A 21,224-nucleotide genomic window follows, 5' to 3' on the forward strand; every position below is an offset into this window, starting at 1 on the left:
TGTCAAAAATCCTTCCGGTCGGCCTCTCCAATGTTAACTCCATGACTAAAAGCTTAATATCTCCATTTATTTTTAACGTGGTGGAAGCGAGCCGATCGGCGATCACTCTGCAATGGAGGATCGCGTTAGAAATATTTGTTCCAGGCGTTAGTCGGGACCCTCCGCCGCCTCGCACGCACGCTTGTTTACATGCACTTCCGCGTCGGGCTTCTACAGCACGAAACTTATCAACGTGAGTTGATGGAAGAAATGCAGGCACTGAACGTATAATATTTTAATAAACCTCTGGCACCCGATGTGTTGAGCACTTAAGTGTGCTGAACCAACCTGTGTGTGTGTGTGTGTGTGTGTGTGTGTGTGTGTGTGTGTGTGTGTGTGTGTGTGTGTGTGTGTGTGTGTGTGTGTGTGTGTGTGTGTGTGTGTGTGTGTGTGAATGTCTTTAAGTGGCACATGTGTTGCACTGTCTTGTTTGTGTTTAATTAGTGTAACTGGTTGCATGTTTGTGCTGCAATCATCTGCGGCTATTGAGGCCGTGCTCATACGGACAAACACACTCAGTCACTTAATTGTTGGAGTGGCTGGTACCGCTCAAAAACTGAAACATTCAAGTAAAGTAAAAGTACCTAAAATGTTACTCCAGTACAGTACTTGAGAGTAAATATACCTAGTTTCCAGCAGTGATCTCTAGATGCATGTACCATTATGTGACTCTGTGAGTGCTGGAGCAGTGGGTGGGAAGTGGGTGGAGCAGTGGGTGGAGAGTGGGAGGTTCCTGGTTATGACAGCGCTGTTCTGTCCGGTGTTGATCTGGGAGAGTTTAGCCAGGGAGCGGAGCAGAGGACTGGGTCAAGTCCATGACCAGTGTCCTACTGACCTCAAGACCGCAAAATTTCAGCAAGTACAATCAGATCCCAAACGGTAAAACCCGGGCCTCAAGCGTCGACCATCAAAGTGGGACCGAAGGAGATGAACTATTTGGGCTTTTTAAAAGAGAAATGTCGTCCAACAACTTTTCAGCTGCTGCGTCAGAGGAGGAACAGCGACAGATCTACCAGCAAGCCATGCTGAAGCAGCCTGTGATAAAGTTACACAGAATAGGTGTGTGCATGTTTTTATTGTCACTGTACTCTTTTCTTTCATCTTCAATAGAAAGCAGATGTACAGAAATGTTGTCGGTACTCTGTGGAGTAAAAATAACGGAGTAATGCTTCCTTCCAGCACTAAATCAACGGTAGACAGAATGAACGTGAAGACAGCGAGTGTGTGTGTGTGTGAGTGTGAGTGTGAGTGTGCGTGCGCGTGTGTGTGCGTGTGCGCGTGAGAGAGAGAGAGAGAGAGAGAGAGAGAGAGAGAGAGAGAGAGAGAGAGAGAGAGAGAGAGAGAGAGAGAGAGAGAAGAGAGCGAGCGAGAGAGAGACAGCTGCAAGTAGAATCAGTCATCATGCAGGCAAGGAATCAGCCTAAATGTTCCAACGGCCAATCAGTGCCGGGCAGTTGCTGTTGTCGTCCTAAATTTATAACGGTATGATTTGGTAATACAACACTGCATGCACACCAGCCCAGTGGCCCTGTGGTTAGAGTGTCCGTCCTGAGATTGAGAAGTTGGAGTTTGATCCCCGGCCGGGTCATAGCAAAGACCGATGTTGGGCAATAAATTACTCTGGAAAAGAATATGTTACTTATTCCATATTACTCCTTAAAAAAGAAATACTGTTATGTTACTTATTACTCAAGAGTAATATATTATATTACATATTACTTTTGCACCCCCCCCCCCCCCCCCTCCCAACAAAAATAATAATAAAAAAAAAAAACACAATTTGTTTAGCCAGCTCCTGGCTTTAGTCCAGGACCCACAAGTGGTCATTTGAATGGGTCCCAGCCAGGGAAATTTTGGGTTCCAGGGAAATTGTATGAGTCCTAATAAAATAAAACGTTTTTCCCATTCAGACAGAATGGCAACATTTTCTGCCTTTCATTGTTTTCCAGGCGAAAAACTTTCAATTATATTCAAGGGCAAGGCAAAAGAGTACCTTATGTTACTGCTATGTGCTAACTGCTAGCACACAACTCAGGTGGAATTGATCATTTTAAACTCTCTAAAGAGATCTAAAATGTTGTGCTTACGTAGACAACAAGTGTTCCTACAGTCACGTCTGATTAACTTTTCATTGTCATTATTATATATAATCATATATAATTCTGACGGAGCAAGTTAATTAACATGAAGTAAATTGAGCAAACAGGAGGCGTAGGCTAGGTTACACACACACACACACACACACACACACACACACACACACACACACACACACACACACACACACACACACAGAGACACACACACACACACACACACACACACACACACACACAGAGACACACACACACACACACACACACACACACACACACACACACACACACACACACACACACACACACACACACACACACACACACACACACACACACACACACACACACACACACCGCGTCTCAGGCTCATAGACAATACAACCGCAGAGAGAGCGCTTTCATCTCAGAAACAAAAACAAATCACTTTCATTGTAACGAGTAACGCAGCGTTATTTAGATCAGTAAAATGGTATGATATTACTGTTTCTGCAGAGTAATACATTGCTCTACTCGTTACTGGGTAAAATAATAATATTACAGTAATATATTAAAAGTAACTCATTACTGCCCAACACTGCCAAAGACAATAAAAATGGGACCCAATGCCTCCCTGCTTGGCACTCAGCATCAAGTATTGGATTGGGGGAAGTACCTGCGACATACTAGCGTCATGTCCAGGGGGTGTACTTGTAGCCTGGCATTGCCAGACTGATGATGTGGATTCACTCACACGTTCCTCCACGGTATCAGTCTGGACTTCGGCCCATATGCAGATAGTATGAGAAATTAGAAAATGGCCGGGCCAATCAGGGGCTGCTTTTCACTGTTGTACGGAGTCGGACAGCAGTTGAACTGATTGTCACTGATTGGCCCGGTCATTTTCTGGTTGTACAGTACATCAAGCTGCCTCATGCTACAGAAACAGAACATACTGTAGGCTCCTGCACTATGGGCCTCATGGCTTGACAAGGCTTACTCACTAATACAACATAGCTTGCACGTCATTTCAAAACATATTTTTTCTCTCTCCTCATTCTCCCTCCCAGATGTCTTTCCTGCCCAACTCAAATATATCGACAGCAGAAATAGACATCTCAAACATCAGCAGAGATTTCATACAGGGTTGAAGCCCTACCACTGTGACGAGTGTGGGAAACGGTTCAGCAAGAGCGGTACTCTCAAACAACACCAGAGAATTCATACAGGAGAGAAGCCCTACACCTGTGACCAGTGTGGAACAAGGTTCAGCCAGAGCAGTCATCTCAAACAACACCAGAGAATTCATACAGGGTTGAAGCCCTACCACTGTGACCAGTGTGGGAAACGGTTCAGCCAGAGCCGTACTCTCAAAGAACACCAGAGAATTCATACAGGAGAGAAGCCCTACCACTGTGACCAGTGTGGGAAACGGTTCAGCCAGAGCCGTACTCTCAAAGAATACCAGAGAATTCATACAGGAGAGAAGCCCTACACCTGTGACCAGTGTGGAACAAGGTTCAGCCAGAGCAGTCATCTCAAAATTCACCAGAGAATTCATACAGGAGAGAAGCCATACCACTGTGACCAGTGTGGGAAATGGTTCAGCCACAGCGGTACTCTCAAAGAACACCAGAGAATTCATACAGGACAGAAGCCCTACACCTGTGACCAGTGTGGGAAACGGTTCAGCCAGAGCAGTATTCTCAAACAACACCAGAGAATTCATACAGGAGAGAAGCCATACCACTGTGACCAGTGTGGGAAATGGTTCAGCCACAGCAGTACTCTCAAAGAACACCAGAGAATTCATACAGGACAGAAGTCCTACACCTGTGACCAGTGTGGGAAATGGTTCAGCACGAGCAGTGAGCTCAAAACCCACCAGATAATTCATACAGGACAGAAGTCCTACACCTGTGACCAGTGTGGTAAACAGTTCAGCCAGAGCAGTCATCTTAAAGAACACCAGAGAATTCATACAGGAGAGAAGCCCTACCACTGTGACCAGTGTGGGAAACGGTTCAGCCAGAGCCGTAATCTCAAAGAACACCAGAGAATTCATACAGGAGAGAAGCCCTACCACTGTGACCAGTGTGGGAAATGGTTCAGCCACAGCGGTACTCTCAAATATCACCAGAGAATTCATACAGGAGAGAAGCCCTACACCTGTGACAAGTGTGGGAAACAATTCAGCCAGAACGGTAATCTCAAATTTCACCAGAATATTCATAGAGGTGAGAAACCCTACCACTGTGACCAGTGTGGGAAATGGTTCAGCCAGAACAGTCATCTCAAAATTCACCAGAAAATTCATACAGGACAGAAGCCCTACCACTGTGAGCAGTGTGGGAAATGGTTCAGCCAGAGCAGTAATCTCAAAATTCACCAGAGAATTCATACAGGACAGAAGCCCTACCACTGTGAGCAGTGTGGGAAATGGTTCAGCAAGAACTGTCATCTCAAACGTCATGAGAGAACTCATAGAGGAGAGAAGACCGACAGTTGGAGATTAGTAAAAACATAAACGCAATATTACATTAAACAAATTTAATCCACAAGGGGCGCTCTAACGCAATTTAGGATTGATCCTAGAACCCTTTAAAAGGGAATGGACGGATGTGACGTCATCCCAAAAAAACTGACGCGCATCCGCCCCAATGATGGGATCTTGAGAAAAAGGTCCATACCTCCGAGCGCTTTGGATAAGTGTTTATCCAAAGCGCTCCAGCGTTCCAGTTGTTTGACGGGACCCTTGGCCAGGGGCGCCGATCGCGTGGGGGCGCCGGGTCCACAGCCCCCACGCTCAACTGATGAAACCCTCAGATCGGGGCCCAATCTAATTTCCATGACTATGGCAAAGCAGCTCTCTGAAGGTGCCCGCGATGGCCGCGAGAGAGACGCATTCAACGAGCCGGCCGTTAACACCTATAGAACAATAGGCAGGAATGTAACAACCGCACCCAGCCATCAGCCCTTGTAAATCTGCTCTAGTCTGTAGTCACAATGTGACAATAAACCTTACTTGATTCTTCGTGCTTCTTCTCTAATTCTTTTAGAAATAAACTGTAATGTTTATTTTACCTTCCTTATAAATTACAATGGCCCTTTATAACTAAAATGAAACGAAAAGAGCAGTTTCAAATCTATAAAATAATTACACTGTTTAAGGTGTTTTTTTTAAAGTTTGAGTGCAATTACTGTAATGTTTATTTTACTTTCCTTATAAATTACAATGGCCCTTTATAACTAAAATGAAACGAAAATAGCACCTTTCATGACATGAATGCAGCTCAAATCTATAAAATAATTACACTGTTTAAGGTGTTTTTTTAAAGTTTGAGTGCAATTACTGGAATGTTTATTTTACTTTCCTTATAAATTACAATAAACTTTTCCGGTCGCGGCGTGGGGGCGGGGGCGGGGGGGGGGGGGGGGGGGGCTGGTCTAGGTCAAGTTCAGCCCCCAGGCTCGCGCACAAACAACGGCGCCCCTGCCTTTGGCCATCGCCCAGACACCTTTAGTTTACATCCGGGTCCTCGTTGTGGCTTCTACAGCTCTAAAAAGATCGCCGGTAAAAAACGCCGGCACTGGCTGTACTCTGTTCTTAAAAACCTCTGGCACTCAATGTGTTAATACAATTTGCATCATCCCAGACTACATTTCAACACCATGACATATACTGTACAGTAAATGTGACAAAATCGTTCATCTTAACCCATTTAGACCGGGAAAGAATCTGAGTCATTTTTTTATTCCATTGCCTATTCAAAAATAGCAGATCTACAAGCTCATAGCGCGGCACCGAGTGCCGCGCTATGAGCTTGTAGATCTGCTATGTTGTGAAAAATCATGAACATTTTTTGTTCACAAAAATCATCGTTCACCGATCCAATGATCATTCAAAAATCATCGTTCGTAAATCAGAAGAACTAAGTGCGCTCTATGACGTCACCGCCCGTGCACTCAGAAAACTGGGCACATTCTGGGTGCATATATCCGAACGCGCCCCTAGTGTTCTTTGTATAGACCAATTATTTGTTTACTAACATTGAGCCTGGACGCACAGGTGATTGTTTCACGCAATCAATTCCCAACCTGTTTCGGGGTGCACTGGTTTCAGCACACCCCAACCCCCTCTTGTGTGTGTTGGCTAGTGAGACGCGTCCTAACGAGACCTGATATAATGGGTTTCGTTGCGCGCATACTGGCTGCACGCAGCCAGTATGACGTCGTCTGTTAAGGGGTCTATTAGTATTTAACTGCCAGAGTTTATTCCAAATTTACCCCCTTGACTGCCAGCGATTTGCGTGTTTTTTTGTTTTCTCTGTTTTCTCATTTAAATGCATTTAAGTTTCTTTTTCCCATGATTTTGAACACATACGACGATCGACCAGCAGAGCGCAGCAAAATGACACCCTCGATGACTCGCTGACTCGCCCCCCCCCCCCCCCTCCCTCCAGGCTCAAACAGTCAAACAACATGAACCGGATGTGATTGTCTTCGACAATCTCTGATCGGCTTGTGATACGATGTGATACACGACGACGATGCCTGATCGTCACTCGGACCAAAGAAAATAAAAGGGGAGCTCTCCCTTTGTATTTTATAGCGTGTGAAAAAAAGTGTTTTTCTCTATTCTGGACGAAAATGACCGGAGAAAAACAATGTGACCCGGAAACGATTTTTTTTTTTTACATCCAGCTTCGGGTGAGTGTGACGTAGATGGAAAACGAAAGTGATGATTAAAAGTAAACAGCCCGCGCGATCACAGATGAAACCAATGAAAATACCTAATATCGAGTTAACTCGATCTAGGCAGTCGAGCGCTGGATTACTAATATCGAGTTAACTCGATCTAGGCAGTCGATGTGTTAAGTTACTGTATTTTGAGTCCTTTGAGGAGTCTCTCCGTCTCTCCAGCTCTTTAATAAACAGAAAATACATTTTTCGGTAGGTGTCAAAATCTCAGCCAATCAGGAGAAAGTACCCATTTTTAAGCTTAATTTGTATAGTGTTCTAGTTCCAATTGTGTCTGCTCATTTCTTAGTGTCATCACTTCCCATTTCACTTGTTTAATCTATATCCTGATTGAATTCTCCGTCCTGGTTGGATAAAATTGGAAATTAAACTGAAACTGAAACAAAAATGCATTTTCTGTTTAATAAAGAGCTGGAGAGACAAGGAGACTCCTTTTACTGAACAAACACTCTATAGCAATGAGTACTATCAGAATATAGAGCTATTTAACACTGTTACTGAACACACACTCTATAGCAATGAGTACTATCAGAATATAGAGCTATTTAACACTTATTTTAACCAAAGCAAATCACTTACCCTACCTTTAAGTCATTTTGTTATATGTGCAAGCGCTGGGCCACGGAAGCCAGCTTTTTGTATTAAGTCATATCTTGTTAGATTAAATTTGAGTAGAGAATAGTAGGATTTTATTGTACTTTATTTTGTGTTTGTCAGGTTAGTGTTTAAAACTCAAAGCTTAGGTTTAGGACCGTTATGTTTGTTTCCCTGAGTTGCTCCGTGTGTCCTATATGATTTGAAATATATATGAAGTATTTCATTTTCTGTAAATATCTTAAGCTATTAATAAAAATGGGTTTCACTCCCAGTTTATGTTGCATCCATTTTTCCCCTTGACTATAGGGACGAACTAAAGTGTTCGTGGCCCACCCATCTGACCACTTAACACGGCAGCCAAACACGTCGTGTTAAGTTTTTAATCTTTTTTAATCTGAAACACAATTTTATACAATATAGAGAGGGTCCCTGCTCCATCTCTCTCTCAGCTAGGGGGTCCTTGGCCTGAAAATGTTGAAGACCACTGATGTAGAGCAAGCAGGTCAATCTCAATCATGGACCTCAAGAATCTGTCTTGAATTCTCAGGCTGTGTTCCAAATCAATCAATCAATCAATCAATCAATCAATCAATCAATCAGTCCACTCACTCACTCACTCCATTGCTAAATCAATAGTTTGCTGTAAGGCATGATTGTGAGTGTTTGGAACAACACTAGACAGGCTATAATGCCACAACTCCAAATGTATGCTGTTCTCTCCAATGGATCCCCTTCACAGCAGCCCGTCTGTGAGCCAGCCTGAAGCTGTCTAAACACACACACACACACACACACACACACACACACACACACACACACACACACACACACACACACACACACACACACACACACACACACACACACACACACACACACACACACACACACACACAGAATCTAATACACATATACCGTACGCTCCACACATTAAATAGGTTGTATGAGATTCATCAAAGTTAGATACGTCTTTTATCCTCCTATAATTCCACAAACCTCTGAGACCAACCTCTGAAACCAAACATTGTTCTGCCCGGTTCTCCTCAGTGCCTGGAGCTATTGATTGAATATTATTATTATTATTATTTTTTTCACACATATATTGTGTGAAAAAATAATATATATAGATATATATAATATAGATATTCTGTGACTACTTGAAAAGGTAAGAAAATCGCTGGCAGTGGGATGCACGCAGCCAGAAATGAGTCTGGCAGTGAAAGAGTTAAGGACATTTTGATACCAATATACTTTTGTACTTTTACTCAAGTAAATTTGTAATTCCGGACTTTCACTTGTAACAGAGTGTTTCTACATTGCAGTATTGATACTTTTACTTGAGTCAAAAAAAAATGTAGTACTTTTTTCCACCACTGGCGTCACGTGTAACATCAACTAAGACGGGACGAAGAACCTGGCACTCGCTCACAAGACAACAGGCAGTGTGGCTTCTTCCTTTGGCTGCAGTGGACTGTCAAAATGTAGAACTTTTTCCCCTTTTGTTTTGCTGACTTACAGAACTGCAACACTGAGGGTTTTTTGGATCAGCAGTTTCACAGGAAGTGGAGGGTGGGTGGGTGGGTGGGTGCTTTAAGGGTGGGGGAGGGGGGGTGTAGCTGGAGCTTAGGAAAAACACGCCGCCTAATTTGGGGCCGATAAGGCAATTCAAAAAATGCATGCAGAGATATTATTCCCACAGAATATCGGCGCTGACGTCGGGCAGAAACCTTGTATCTCCATATTTCAACTTTGTATGTTTTTTTGTGTAAATTAATGCCCTATACCAGTGGTTTTCAACCTTTTCCATGCCGAGCAGTGGCGTCAATCTGTCTTGAGGCTGCGTGCACGATTTTTTCCGTTTTTTTGCGGTTATTCCCCTTTTATTTCGTGGTTTTTCGTGGTTATTCCCCTTTTATTTCCGTTTTTTATTACTTTAATTCGGTATAAAAAATGTACTCCATGAAGTGTATGTGTGTGGCAAAAAGGAAACGTTGCAGGGGGGGCTTATTTAATTGTTTTAATATATATATATATTATATTTTGTTATCAATTATCATCAACATTGGCCATCATCTTCAGTTTCAAAGTGCTTTTTCTTTTACTTTATTTCAGTTTTAGGGTTAGGGTTAGGTTAGGGTTATGTTATTTAATTCTCATTTTTGTTATTATTCCCCTTTTATTTCGCGTTTTTTCGTGGTTATTCCCCTTTTATTTCCGTTTTTTATTACTTTAATTCGGTTAATTCGGTATAAAAAAATGTACTCCATGAAGTGTATATGTGTGGCAAAAAGGAAACGTTGCAGGGGGGGCTTATTTAATTGTTTTAATATATATATATATTATATTTTGTTATCAATTATCATCAACATTGGCCATCATCTTCAGTTTCAAAGTGCTTTTTCTTTTACTTTATTTCAGTTTTAGGGTTAGGGTTAGGTTAGGGTTATGTTATTTAATTCTCATTTTTGCCTGATTTTACCGATTTATTATAAAAAATAAATAAATGAATCAAAATATATATATATATATTTTTGCAAAATCTATTGGGTGGGCCAGCTTTATACCCTGGCCCACCCATGGCTGCATGATGAAAACTGAGCTAACAAATGTTCTCTTTTGGGGGTCCCGACCCTGGCACAAAACATTTTCAGATGGGGGTCCATGGCTAAAATCAATATATTAAAAATATTTTCAGAATAGTACATCTACAAGCTCACAACACGTTGTAAGCTTGTAGATCGGCTATTTTCAAAAGTTTAAATAGGGCTGAAGTGGTTTATGTATGTTTTGTCAATTAAAATCAAGCTGCAAAGGCAAAGAAACATAGTAGGCTAACTAAAGTTTTCAAATAATTGTAGTGGAGTAAAAGTAGGCTATAATATTTGCCTCTGAGATGCAGTGCAGTAGAAGTCAAAGTAATGCAAATTGGAAATACTCCAGTCAAGTAAAAATACCTTAAAATTATACTTGAGTACAGTACATGTACTTAGTTACTTTCCACCACTGATTAATTACTCACCTTCTGCAAAGATGACGAAAGAGAACACACTTTTGTTACATAGGCATATTGTCTTGGTTTCAGAGAGCATGGTGGGGTAAATATGAACTTTTGCCCTAAAGTATTTATATTCCATAATGTCCGACGTTCACGTCTGTTGTTTAAGTTTACTGATGGGACTCATGGGAGAACGGAGGCTTGACGCACGTCGTAAAGGGGGCCTTCGTGGAAATGTGTTTCCTTTCAAAATGATGCACATTTCAAAATAAGAGTTTTTTTTTATCTATAGACCCCTTAACAGACGACGTCACACTGATAAGACCAGTATGCGCTAAATGAAACCCATTCTATCAGGTCTCGCCAGGACGTGCCACACTAGCCAACACACAAGAGGGGCTTGGGGTGTGCTGAAACTAGCGCACCCCGAAACAACAGGTTGGAAATTGATTGCGTGAAACAATCACCTGCGCATCCAGTCTCAATGTTAGTAAACAATTAATTGGTCTATACTTGTAATGTTATAATTCCACATACGTTTTATTTTGATACATACTACTGGAAATATTAGTAGCCAGGTAACCTAGTTGAAACTACAACGGCGTCTAACCGAGAGTTATACCTCTCCACCCAACGGTGTATAACCGAACGGACCAAACCACAAAATGATTGCGACGCGATCTTAACTCATTTCGCTGGGGACCCCCCTGGTAACCCCCCCCCCCCCCCCCCCCCCAAGGACCACTGGTGGTCCGCAAGGACCACTAGTTGAGAACCACTGCCCTATACTTCGTCATACAAGCGTGTGGCACAAAAGTAGTCAAAGTAGCCGATCTACAAGCCCGACACGTTGTGAGCTTGTAGATCGGCTATTTTCAACATTTAAACATGTACTATAAAAAGGAACGGTTTTGGACATACAAGGTTTCCAGCACACAGCAACGATATAGAGTTGTTTTAATCCAAGCTTTCACCTGGACCCACCTGGCTGCTATTGTGGGATTTAGAGTTTGACATAGCCAGTGGTGTAAAGTAACTAAGTACATTTACTGAAGTACTGTCCTTAAGTACATTTTGATACCAATACTTTTGTACTTTTACTCAAGCACATTTTGAATTCCGAACTTTTAATTGTAACAGAGTACTTCTACATTGCAGTATTGATACTTTTACTTAAGTAAAACATTACTTTTCCCACCAATGAGAGTATAGTTTGTGTGGTGTTCGCAGTGAGGTTATTTAAGTTTCAAAATATTCATTAGTTTGAGTTGTTATTTAGTTGTTTTTTCCCAGCTCTGCGTTTGATTTCGGTTCAGTTTTCAGTCTTGATTTACAGAAGCTGAAAAGGGTGGGATGAAAGAATAGTTTAAAAAACAAAGTGTGCAGTCAAAAAGCATCAAGTGTTAGTTTATCCATCTGTAATTCTCAGAGTAAAATTATTGTGGCTTTTGATTTTCTCTGTGAGAGAGAGAGAGAGAGAGAGAGAGAGAGAGAGAGAGAGAGAGAGAGAGAGAGAGAGAGAGGCACATTTCAGGAGCTCTCTCTGAGTCACGACGAGTGGGGAGGCATCAGGATATTATTAGGGAGGTTGGCCTGCTGCCTGCCATGATGGCTTATAAGTAAAGGATTTGCAGGCTTTCTACCCCTCCAGCCCACTGCAACAGCCTGCACTGTGTTGGTTCACCTGATAGTATGGAGATGTTAAAGTTGGATGCAAACTTTGCTCATGTACAAACTGAAACCACTCATAGAAAAGTAGAAGTAAAAGTATTGAAAATTGGAAATACTCCAGTAAAGTAAAACATACCTCAAAAGTGTACTTAAGTGTGTACTTGAGTACTTAGGTACTTTACACTACTGCTTGTATATCATGGCTGGTGGATGTACTGTATGTACATACATCAATTCGCCTCACGCTACAGAGACAGGAGATAGGCTCCTGCCCTATGGCTCGGGAACCGTTGGTTCCAAAGGTATACTTATACGCATGTGGAAGCAGGTAGAATACATATGGATACAGGCCTGCCTTCAAGGGCGCCGATATTTATAAACACCTGCGGGTGCCCAACATGCCATACATGCACGCGCGGGCAGCGCACGTGAAAAATTTTGCGGGTTTGGGTTGGATAATTAACTTTTTTGGGGGGGTTTTGTAACTTTATTTCGGTTAATTCGGTTTATTCAGTACACAAAATTTACTCTGAACTGAGTATGTTTAAACTCCCCCGCCCCCCCACCCGCGGCCGAAAGAAAAGGCATTATTTTTCTTTGGGTACTTTATTAACAGTTTGCCAATAGTACAGTGGTACTGGTATGATTTTACAACAATGAATGTCAACTCAGACTCACTCATGACTTTACCGACCACGACCACCACCAGCAGCGGAGCTGGCTGTGCTATCCTCCGCTTCCTCCTCCTCCTCCTCCTCACTCTGACTGTGCTGTTCGCCTCGGCGGGTTTGAAGAAATTTAGTTTCTGCTGGGTGAATCTCTTCTTTGCTGAAGGTGCTGGTGGCTTCATCTTGCTATTAGTGCAGTAAAGGCAAGCCTCTCTCTCTTAGTTTGTGAACTTTGTGTTAATTTACCTGCTAGGTGAAGACTGTCTAGAGCCGGCAAAACGTAAACAAATGGGAGCGCGCTGCAAGTACGAGCGGCTGCGCGTTGACTGCGAGTATGAGCGCGTGCACCCCCCCCCCCCCCCCTCATACTCGCGCGGCGCCCCCCCCCACCAATGAGTGGATCTCCGAGTTAGACAGCTAGTAGCTACTGTAATGGTTATGGTACTGTAAATCCGGGCACCCACCACTACTGATTTTGAAAAAATAAAAAATAAAAAAATAAAAAATAAATATATATATATTTTTTTTTTTTGGGACCAGCACCCAGTGGGTGCTCCTCATTTCAGGTGGGTGCTTCAGCCCCGAAGCACCCACGGTATCGGCGCCCTTGCCTGCCTTTCTCGTACACTCAAAGACCTTTGCAGAGTGGAATTCTCCACAGATTCTATTATCTTAAGTGAAACAGCCACACTATGCTTAATCCTAATAGTTGTCCTTAAATAAATGAGTGGATATATATGGGAGAGGAAGGAAAATGTCACGTATACGAAACCCTTCTTGAGGCTTTGTGTGAAATATAAAGAGAGACGGGGGGGGGGGGGGAAATGTTAATGAATTGTCTGTGGAGTACGAGATCAGAGGAAGCCAAACGAATTTCATATCACACCTTAAAGACCTGGCATTTAATTAAAGTGGCCTGAGAAATGTCTGCCTGGTTGGCTGGCAACGGCTTCTTCCTGAAGCAAATTAAAGGAATCAATTACCGCCATGGTGGAAGGTGTAAAACTGGTGCCATACCCAGCCCCACCGACACACAGCGGTCAGAGAGGAGAGGAGAGGAGAGGAGAGGAGAGGAGAGGAGAGGAGGAGAGAAGAGAAGAGAAGATCCTGAAGAGGTCCCACGCTTGCATGACACAAATCAGCCTCCACCGCCTCCTCCACATTGCCTGAACCCTCTCCTCCTCCTCCTCCACTTTGCTCCTGGCCCGTTCCATCTCGCCATCATCACCCACTCCCTCTCTATACCTCTCTGCCTGTCTGTGAAATGATGTTTGTGCGAGGGGCATGACAGCCAGGTAGACACGGGGAAGCAAGGGCAAAACCAAAATGCGGGGATGACATTAACGACTTTAAAAGCCCATCTTATACATTGACGTACAATGGTGTCTCACAGCGAAAACAGCAGATCTACATCTACAGCACAAGCTCACAATTGATATGTTATGCTACTTTGAAACTTTGGGAACATTTATATTGATCAGCGTTCAGCTTTTTAGCATGTACACACAACTCATGAAGTCCAACAGAAAACATCCCAGCTCCCTCTTTCTCACTCACTTTTTGGAGCTGTACTTTGTGCTCCTCAGTGGCGAGCAGTGGGAGGAATTCATTGACATGACAAAAGTATACATTTAACCCTTTGATACCGGGAAGGCATTCCTTGTGTCGTTTTAGGATTTCTTTGGCCGGTGTTCACTCTCCATTCCGACATCTCACTACTCCGACTAGTGGCTTCCGCGTGCGGTTAGGGTTAGGGTTAGGGTTAGGTATAGGGTTCGTCAACATCGGAAAGGCGACATGTCGGAAAGGAGAAATGCACCCTCTTTGGCCATTCAAAAAAATAGCAGATCTACAAGCTCATAGCGATGAACTTGTAGATCTGCTATTTTGTGGGGGGAAATCGTGAAAAATGGAGTTAAATTTGAGCTAAAAATGTGTGTGTGTGTGTGTGTGTGTGTGTGTGTGTGTGTGTGTGTGTGTGTGTGTGTGTGTGTATATATACACACGTATACATACATAAATACACACACACACACACACACACACACACACACACATTTTCACTATTTTCTTTTTCAAAAATAGCAGATCTACAAGCTCATAGCGCGGCACTCGGTGCCGCGCTATGAGCTTGTAGATCTGCTATTTTTGAATAGCCCAAAGAAATCTAAAATGACAGACATGCGTTACTTGGCCCTTACTTGACTTTTGATGCAAACAATGTCTCCTGACTTTTAAGCATATATATATGCCACAACATGGGCCAACATTTTCAAAAGTTCCCTTTACTGATTCTTAAACAATGAATCACTGAAACACTAAAATGCCACACTTAAAGGAGATTTAAGGAATGCCACTCATTAAAACATGTCACCATATTGCCAAAATGAATTACAAAAGCATTAACAATGGTTCACAAGTTTCCTTACCCAGTATTAGGCCTCCAAGTCTTTCATCAAACACCCAAATGCAGGCTTCTGGCCAAACAGAAGGCCACACGCCTGGTCACCCCTTTTATGCACACCTCTTAAAGGGGTAGTGCTACAAATCTGTAGTTGTTTGCTTATGAAGGTGTTCTCATAGAAATATTTAACTTCTTTCTTTTCTTTCTTTCTTTCTTTCTCCTTTCTTCTTACAACATTAAAGCAAAACATCGATAATCGGTGGCCTATTACTCTCCAAAATCGGGATTGGCATCGGACCCAAAAGTCAGGTATTGGCCGGGCTCTGATTTAACCTAATTAACGTTAACTGGAGCTGGAGCAGCGGTGGGCAACTTTGAGGATGGAGAGGGCCGCTATATTTCCACACTCACTCCACATTGCATACTGTACTGTCGGGTAATACGGACACCTCTTATGTCCGTATTGTAACTTTTTTCGTCATTCGCCATTCTATGTCCCACAAAAGTGGCAAAAATAGCAGATCTACAAGCTCAAAACGTGTCGCACTTTTGAGCTTGTAGATCTGCTATTTTTGCCGTTTTTTTAATTGGAATCCTGATTTTCTTTTGCTATTTACCGTATGTTCACTTTATGAACTTAAATAGAAATACATTGGACATAAAAAAAAGACAATATAATTGTAATACTAAAGTAGTCATTAAGCTACAAATATAGATTGAAGTAATTAAAGCAGGTCATGTTTACATGTTTGGAATTGTAAACAGCTGAAATCAATAATATATCAGTTTTCCGATATTAACCTGCGGGCCGCATTAAGTGAAGGTGTGGGCCGCATGTGGCCCCCGGGCCACCAGTTGCCCATGTCTGAGCTAGAGCAATAGCCGCTCTCGGGAACCCCCCCAAGTTCGGCGTGAACGCGACATATTACACCCAGCGTGCCGTTTCAGGCCAACCTCAACGCCTCTGCCCCTTTCCCTAAATGTTAACCTGCCGCCGTTATCAAATCAGTGTCAAGAGACTCTGACACCGGGCGGCATACACCGACCCACACCTAACGCAGAGGCACAGGCACACAGCGAAGGTCAAACCCAGTGTTTTTTTGGGGGGGGACCGGCGCGCAGATTCTGATTGATGAAGTGCTGACAGCGACATTCAGCCCCGCGATGCGATGGGTCATCTCACTGTCCCCGAGCTGTGACAGCTTCGGATATGCGCGTGAAAATGAATGACATAATGATATTGTTAATTACAATCATAGCCGATATATAATACTATTAATAACATAACAATACTAATTATATTATCATTGTTAATTATAATAGGACAGGTGAGGTTTGCCGGTTTGATTAAAAAGCCTGTCGGTTGAATTCCTGGCCGGCAGCGGGGCAGCGGCCCCTGAGCACAGCGCTGTCACCGGCAGTTTGCGGGACGCGGTGACACACCGTGGGCGGCGTGGCGCGCCGTAGTGCTACGCACACACGCACACATGCACACACACACGGACAGTTTGGTGCGTGGCAGTCTGACAGGTGTGAACGAGTCCTCTCCCCTCGGCACGGCGGCCATTATTCCGCTTCAGGTGGGAGCGCCTACACCCCTCCCCCTTCTCCCCGCCCGTCCTCTCCATCCACTGAAATGTAGTCTATTTCCCCTGACGAGACAACTTCCGTGAGAGTGGGGCTGTCAGTAAGCGTGAGCCCGGGCAGACAGTCCACCGTGGCTCTCTCTCTCTCCCTCTCTCTCTCTCACTTCCATGGAACTGCATGGGCGAGGAGGAAGAGGGGGGACGAGGGGGGACGGAGGGGGGACGGGGAGGGACGGGGACGGGGGGACATGAATAGAGCCGTGAGCAGTCAAGTTGGTCGGGCCTTTGGACTCTTGTGCTTGTACTCATCGGGGAGTATATATCGGTGTCGCTGTCACGGCAGAAAACCTCTTATCTCCCTGTTCTAACTTTTTTTTTTGGGGCGGTGTAGCCGCCCCTATAAGTGGGGTTGGGACACCTCATTAGTACACCCTTCGCTGCACTGTGATTGGCCCATAATAGTACACCCCTCTACATTAGTACACCCCTAGCTGTACTGTGATTGGCTGACTCTATTCAGCTCTGTGATTGGCTAGCGAGACACATGATGAAATTAATAATAACCAATGAATAGGACTATGCACTTAAAAAAAAAACTTTTTTAAAAAGTGAGCTTCCATCACTGTGATGACCACTGTGATGACCACACCGCCCACTTCACACTGGGTGTGATTTTTTTGTTTATAAGTATCAATACTGCAATGTAGAAATACTCTGTTACAAGTAAACGTCCGGAATTAAAAAATGTACTCGAGGGAAAGTGAGAAAGTATTGGCATCAAAATGTACTTAAAGTACCAAAAGTACAAGTACTCATGATGCAGAATGCCCCATTTCAAGTTTTCAAACGTATAACAATCTTTTGAAAATAGCCGATCTACAAGCTCACAATGCGTCGCGATGCGACGCAATGTGAGCTTGTAGATCGGCTATTTTCAAATGGCCCAAATGTATACAGGGCTGAAGTGGTTAATGTGTGTTTTGTAATAATAATCAAAATCTACAAAGTAACTAACTAAAGTTTTCAAATAAATGTAGTGGAGTAAAAGTGCAATATTGGGATCCAAGATGTAGTGGAGTAGAAGTAAAAGCATTGGAAAATGGATGTACTCAAGTAAAGTACAAATACCTCAAAAGTGTACTTACAGTACTTAAGTAAATGTACTTAGTTATTTTCCACCACTGGGCCCGACAGACGATATGTGAGGGTGTGAGACTAGTGGCAGGGCTCTAAGGACGGCATTAGGTCGGTCAGTCCGTCAGTCTGACCCCAGTGGTTGTCCAGTGGAAACGGCACACCAATGGGCCAAAGTCAAAATCTCGGGGCACATCTGTTATTGTAGTGACTACTTCTTCCCAATATTCAAAAAACATTTAGAAGTAGTGCTATGAGGCTGAGCTTCGTCAGGAACTGTGTGACGCGTTTCCAAACAAAACCAGCCAACGTATTGCTGTTAAGGTGGTTTATCAATACAAAACAATAAGGTCCAAACATGTTGTACTGAAGATTAGGTAAATTAAACTTAAACGCCCAAACGCATAAAACGTATAAAACGGTCAACAGATAACATTGAGCCTAGCTCACCCGGCCATTCTCTCACTGCATGCCCAGCACCCTGAGACACACACCTGAAATAAACTAAGGTAATGAACTGACACACAGCAGGAGCTAATCAGTCAATTACTGTGGGAAGTGGGACATCAAAACAATTAAAGCATGGGAAAAAACAAACAAAAATAAGATCAAACAAAATATAAGTTTTGGCTCCTACGTCTGTATTCATACCGAAAATAGCCGTTACAACCTCACACACGTCAGCAATGGTGGGAAGAAGCTTCACTTTGACGTGATTCTGAAAGAGGCTAGCCGTAGGAGGGTCTGTACTGTACATGTCTGTCCAGAGCTAATCTTACAAATCGCCGGATTGATACGGGCTAAATGTTTTGGGCACGCTGCCAGGCTAATGTGGAAACCCAATCAATTGATTTTTCCATAATGTTTCTTTTTATGATTTAATTTTAATATTATGACATAATATATTGTATCACAACGTTGACTTTTTATTCATTTATTGATTTTGTTTTTTTAGTGGGACGTTATCAGTGGTGGAAGAAGTACTCAGACATACTTGTAAAAGAGTATTTCTAGATTGCAGTATTGATACTTTTTATGTGCTGCATACTTGGCGTTTCCTTTTATAGTATCAAGACTAATACTGAAATGTGCCATGCAGTAGTTGTGAATGGCCACCAGGGAGCGCTACAAGCTAAAGACTTACTTCAAGAATTGTAGATTCCCTGTGGAAATGATGTGCAGAGAGAGAGAGAGAGGGGGTTAGATGAAGTTTGCTTGCCCCCAAAGTTCAGCGTTTGTGCATGCATACATTACATGCATTACAGAAGAGAGCTATAAGAATAATAACTAGACCAACCAACTAATCAGTGGTGGAAAACATACTCAAATTCTTTACTTAAGTAAAAGTACAATACTGCAATATAGAAATACTCTGTTACAAGTAAAAGTCTAGAATTCAAAATGTATTTGAGTAAAAGTACAAAAGTATTGGCATCAAAATGTACTTAAAGTGCCAAAAGTAAAAGTACTGAAATATTTGATAATAGCCGATCTACAAGCTCACAACGCGTCGCATCGCGACACTTTCAAATAGCCTAGGTATAAAATAGGGCTAAAGTGGTTAATGTATGTTTTGTAATATCATAATTCATATCTGAAAAGTAGTAAACTAGTAACTAAAGTTTTCCAATAATTGTAGTGTAGTAAAAGCACAATATTTGCCTCTGAGATGTAGTGGAGTAGAAGTAAAAGTATTGGAAATTAAATATTGAAGTGAAGTACAAATACCTCAAAATTGTACTTAAGTACAGCACTTGAGTAAATGCACTTATAGTTACTTTCCACCACTGCAACTATATAATACACTTTTTATGACATTAAATACCTTAACATTTGAAGATCTAGTGGACCTAAAAACAATGCTAATAGCACACAAAGCACACAACAATCAACTCCCTTTCTGCATGCAGTGGCTGTTTGAAGCTAAAGAGAGCCGGTGTTGGTTGAGGGGAACAAATATGCTTCAAGTAAGGCCCGAACAAGTGTGTGTGTGTGTGTGTGTGTGTGTGTGTGTGTGTGTGTGTGTGTGTGTGTGCGTGTGTGTGCGTGTGCGAGTGCGCGTGCGCGTGCATGTGTTGATAGAGTTCTCATATAGATCTGAGACTTTCCTCGCAGCCTCAACATTCCCCAACAGTCCTGCAGATCTTGCTGACACCGGACTGCAGGGGATGAAGTTCATATCATGAGAAAGCTTAATGAATATGAATGAGGTAAATGAAAGCTGATCAACGTTATCCCTTATCTCCTCAAAGATTAGCCATTTCCCTTGAACCTCCTCCAAGGACGGACATGCACACACACGCGCGCGCGCACGCGCACGCGCACGCGCACGCGCACGCGCACGCGCACGCACACGCACACACACACACACACACACGCACACACACACGCACGCACGCACAAGAACAAATTTGAAGAGTGAGCTTGTATTGAAATTTGATAGACGTTGATAAGGTTATAGGTAAAGCAGTGATCGTATAACGAGTGGATTGGCCCACAGAACATGATGTCATTACACACACAACACAAATGTTTCCAGTGTTGCCATGTCCGCTTGTTTTTCTGTAACGTCGCTTGTAGCCTAAGTATTTGGTAGTTGCTGTTTCTTGGGGGGCTTGTTTCTAAAGCATAGTTGTTCTCAAACATTCCCCCATTGGAAAATAGCAGATCTACAAGCTGGACGATCACACACACAGGAGGTCCTCCTGTGTGTGTGATCGTGCAGCCTTGTCGCTTCTCTTGGGCTTGTTTCTCTCGCACAACCTGCCAACAGCACTGACGTTGAACCGGCTTGCTAAGCTCTTTGTCCACATGGCATGGCCCGCGTAAAGACGCGACTCAAGGACATAAGGGAAATAAGAGAGTGTAATGGAAACAAATGGACCCATGAGGGTCAATTTTCGTTCCAATCGCCATGAACATTAACACATGTCGAATCCTCTTGCTATACCTCTTGTGTCCACAGCCCATTACGTGTGTTAGACACGAGTTAGACATTAAAATAACTCTTAAGAGAGTGCACAGACGGAAGGAAAACGACTTTACTTGTTCCCTGAGTCACGTGAGTCAATTCAAAATGTACTTGAGTTAAAGTACAAAAGTATTGGCATCAAAATGTACTTAAAGTATCAAAAGTGAAAGTACTCATTATGCAGAATGTCCCATTTCAAGTTTTCAAACGTATAAAAAATCTTTTGAAAATAGCAGATCTACAAGCTCACAATGTGTCGCATCGCGACGCATTGTGAGCTTGTAGATTGGCTATTTTCAAATGGCTGAAATGTATACAGGGCT

The 21,224-nt window shown here is 42.9% G+C and overlaps 1 protein-coding gene across 1 annotated transcript; it reads left to right on the top strand.

The window, feature by feature from the left end:
• Positions 1-839: 839 nt before the first annotated feature.
• On the top strand, positions 840-4,975 carry LOC311056480 (uncharacterized protein). The gene is made up of 2 exons (XM_084073127.1): positions 840-1,098; positions 3,185-4,975. The coding sequence occupies exons 1-2, from the start codon at positions 855-857 to the stop codon at positions 4,639-4,641; spliced, it is 1,701 nt and encodes a 566-aa protein (XP_083929253.1). The 5' UTR covers positions 840-854; the 3' UTR covers positions 4,642-4,975.
• Positions 4,976-21,224: the final 16,249 nt, after the last annotated feature.

The sequence above is a fragment of the Gymnoscopelus microlampas genome (assembly GCF_963454915.1).
Source record: "Gymnoscopelus microlampas genome assembly, chromosome: 11".
NCBI classification, from domain to species: Eukaryota; Metazoa; Chordata; class Actinopteri; order Myctophiformes; family Myctophidae; genus Gymnoscopelus; species Gymnoscopelus microlampas.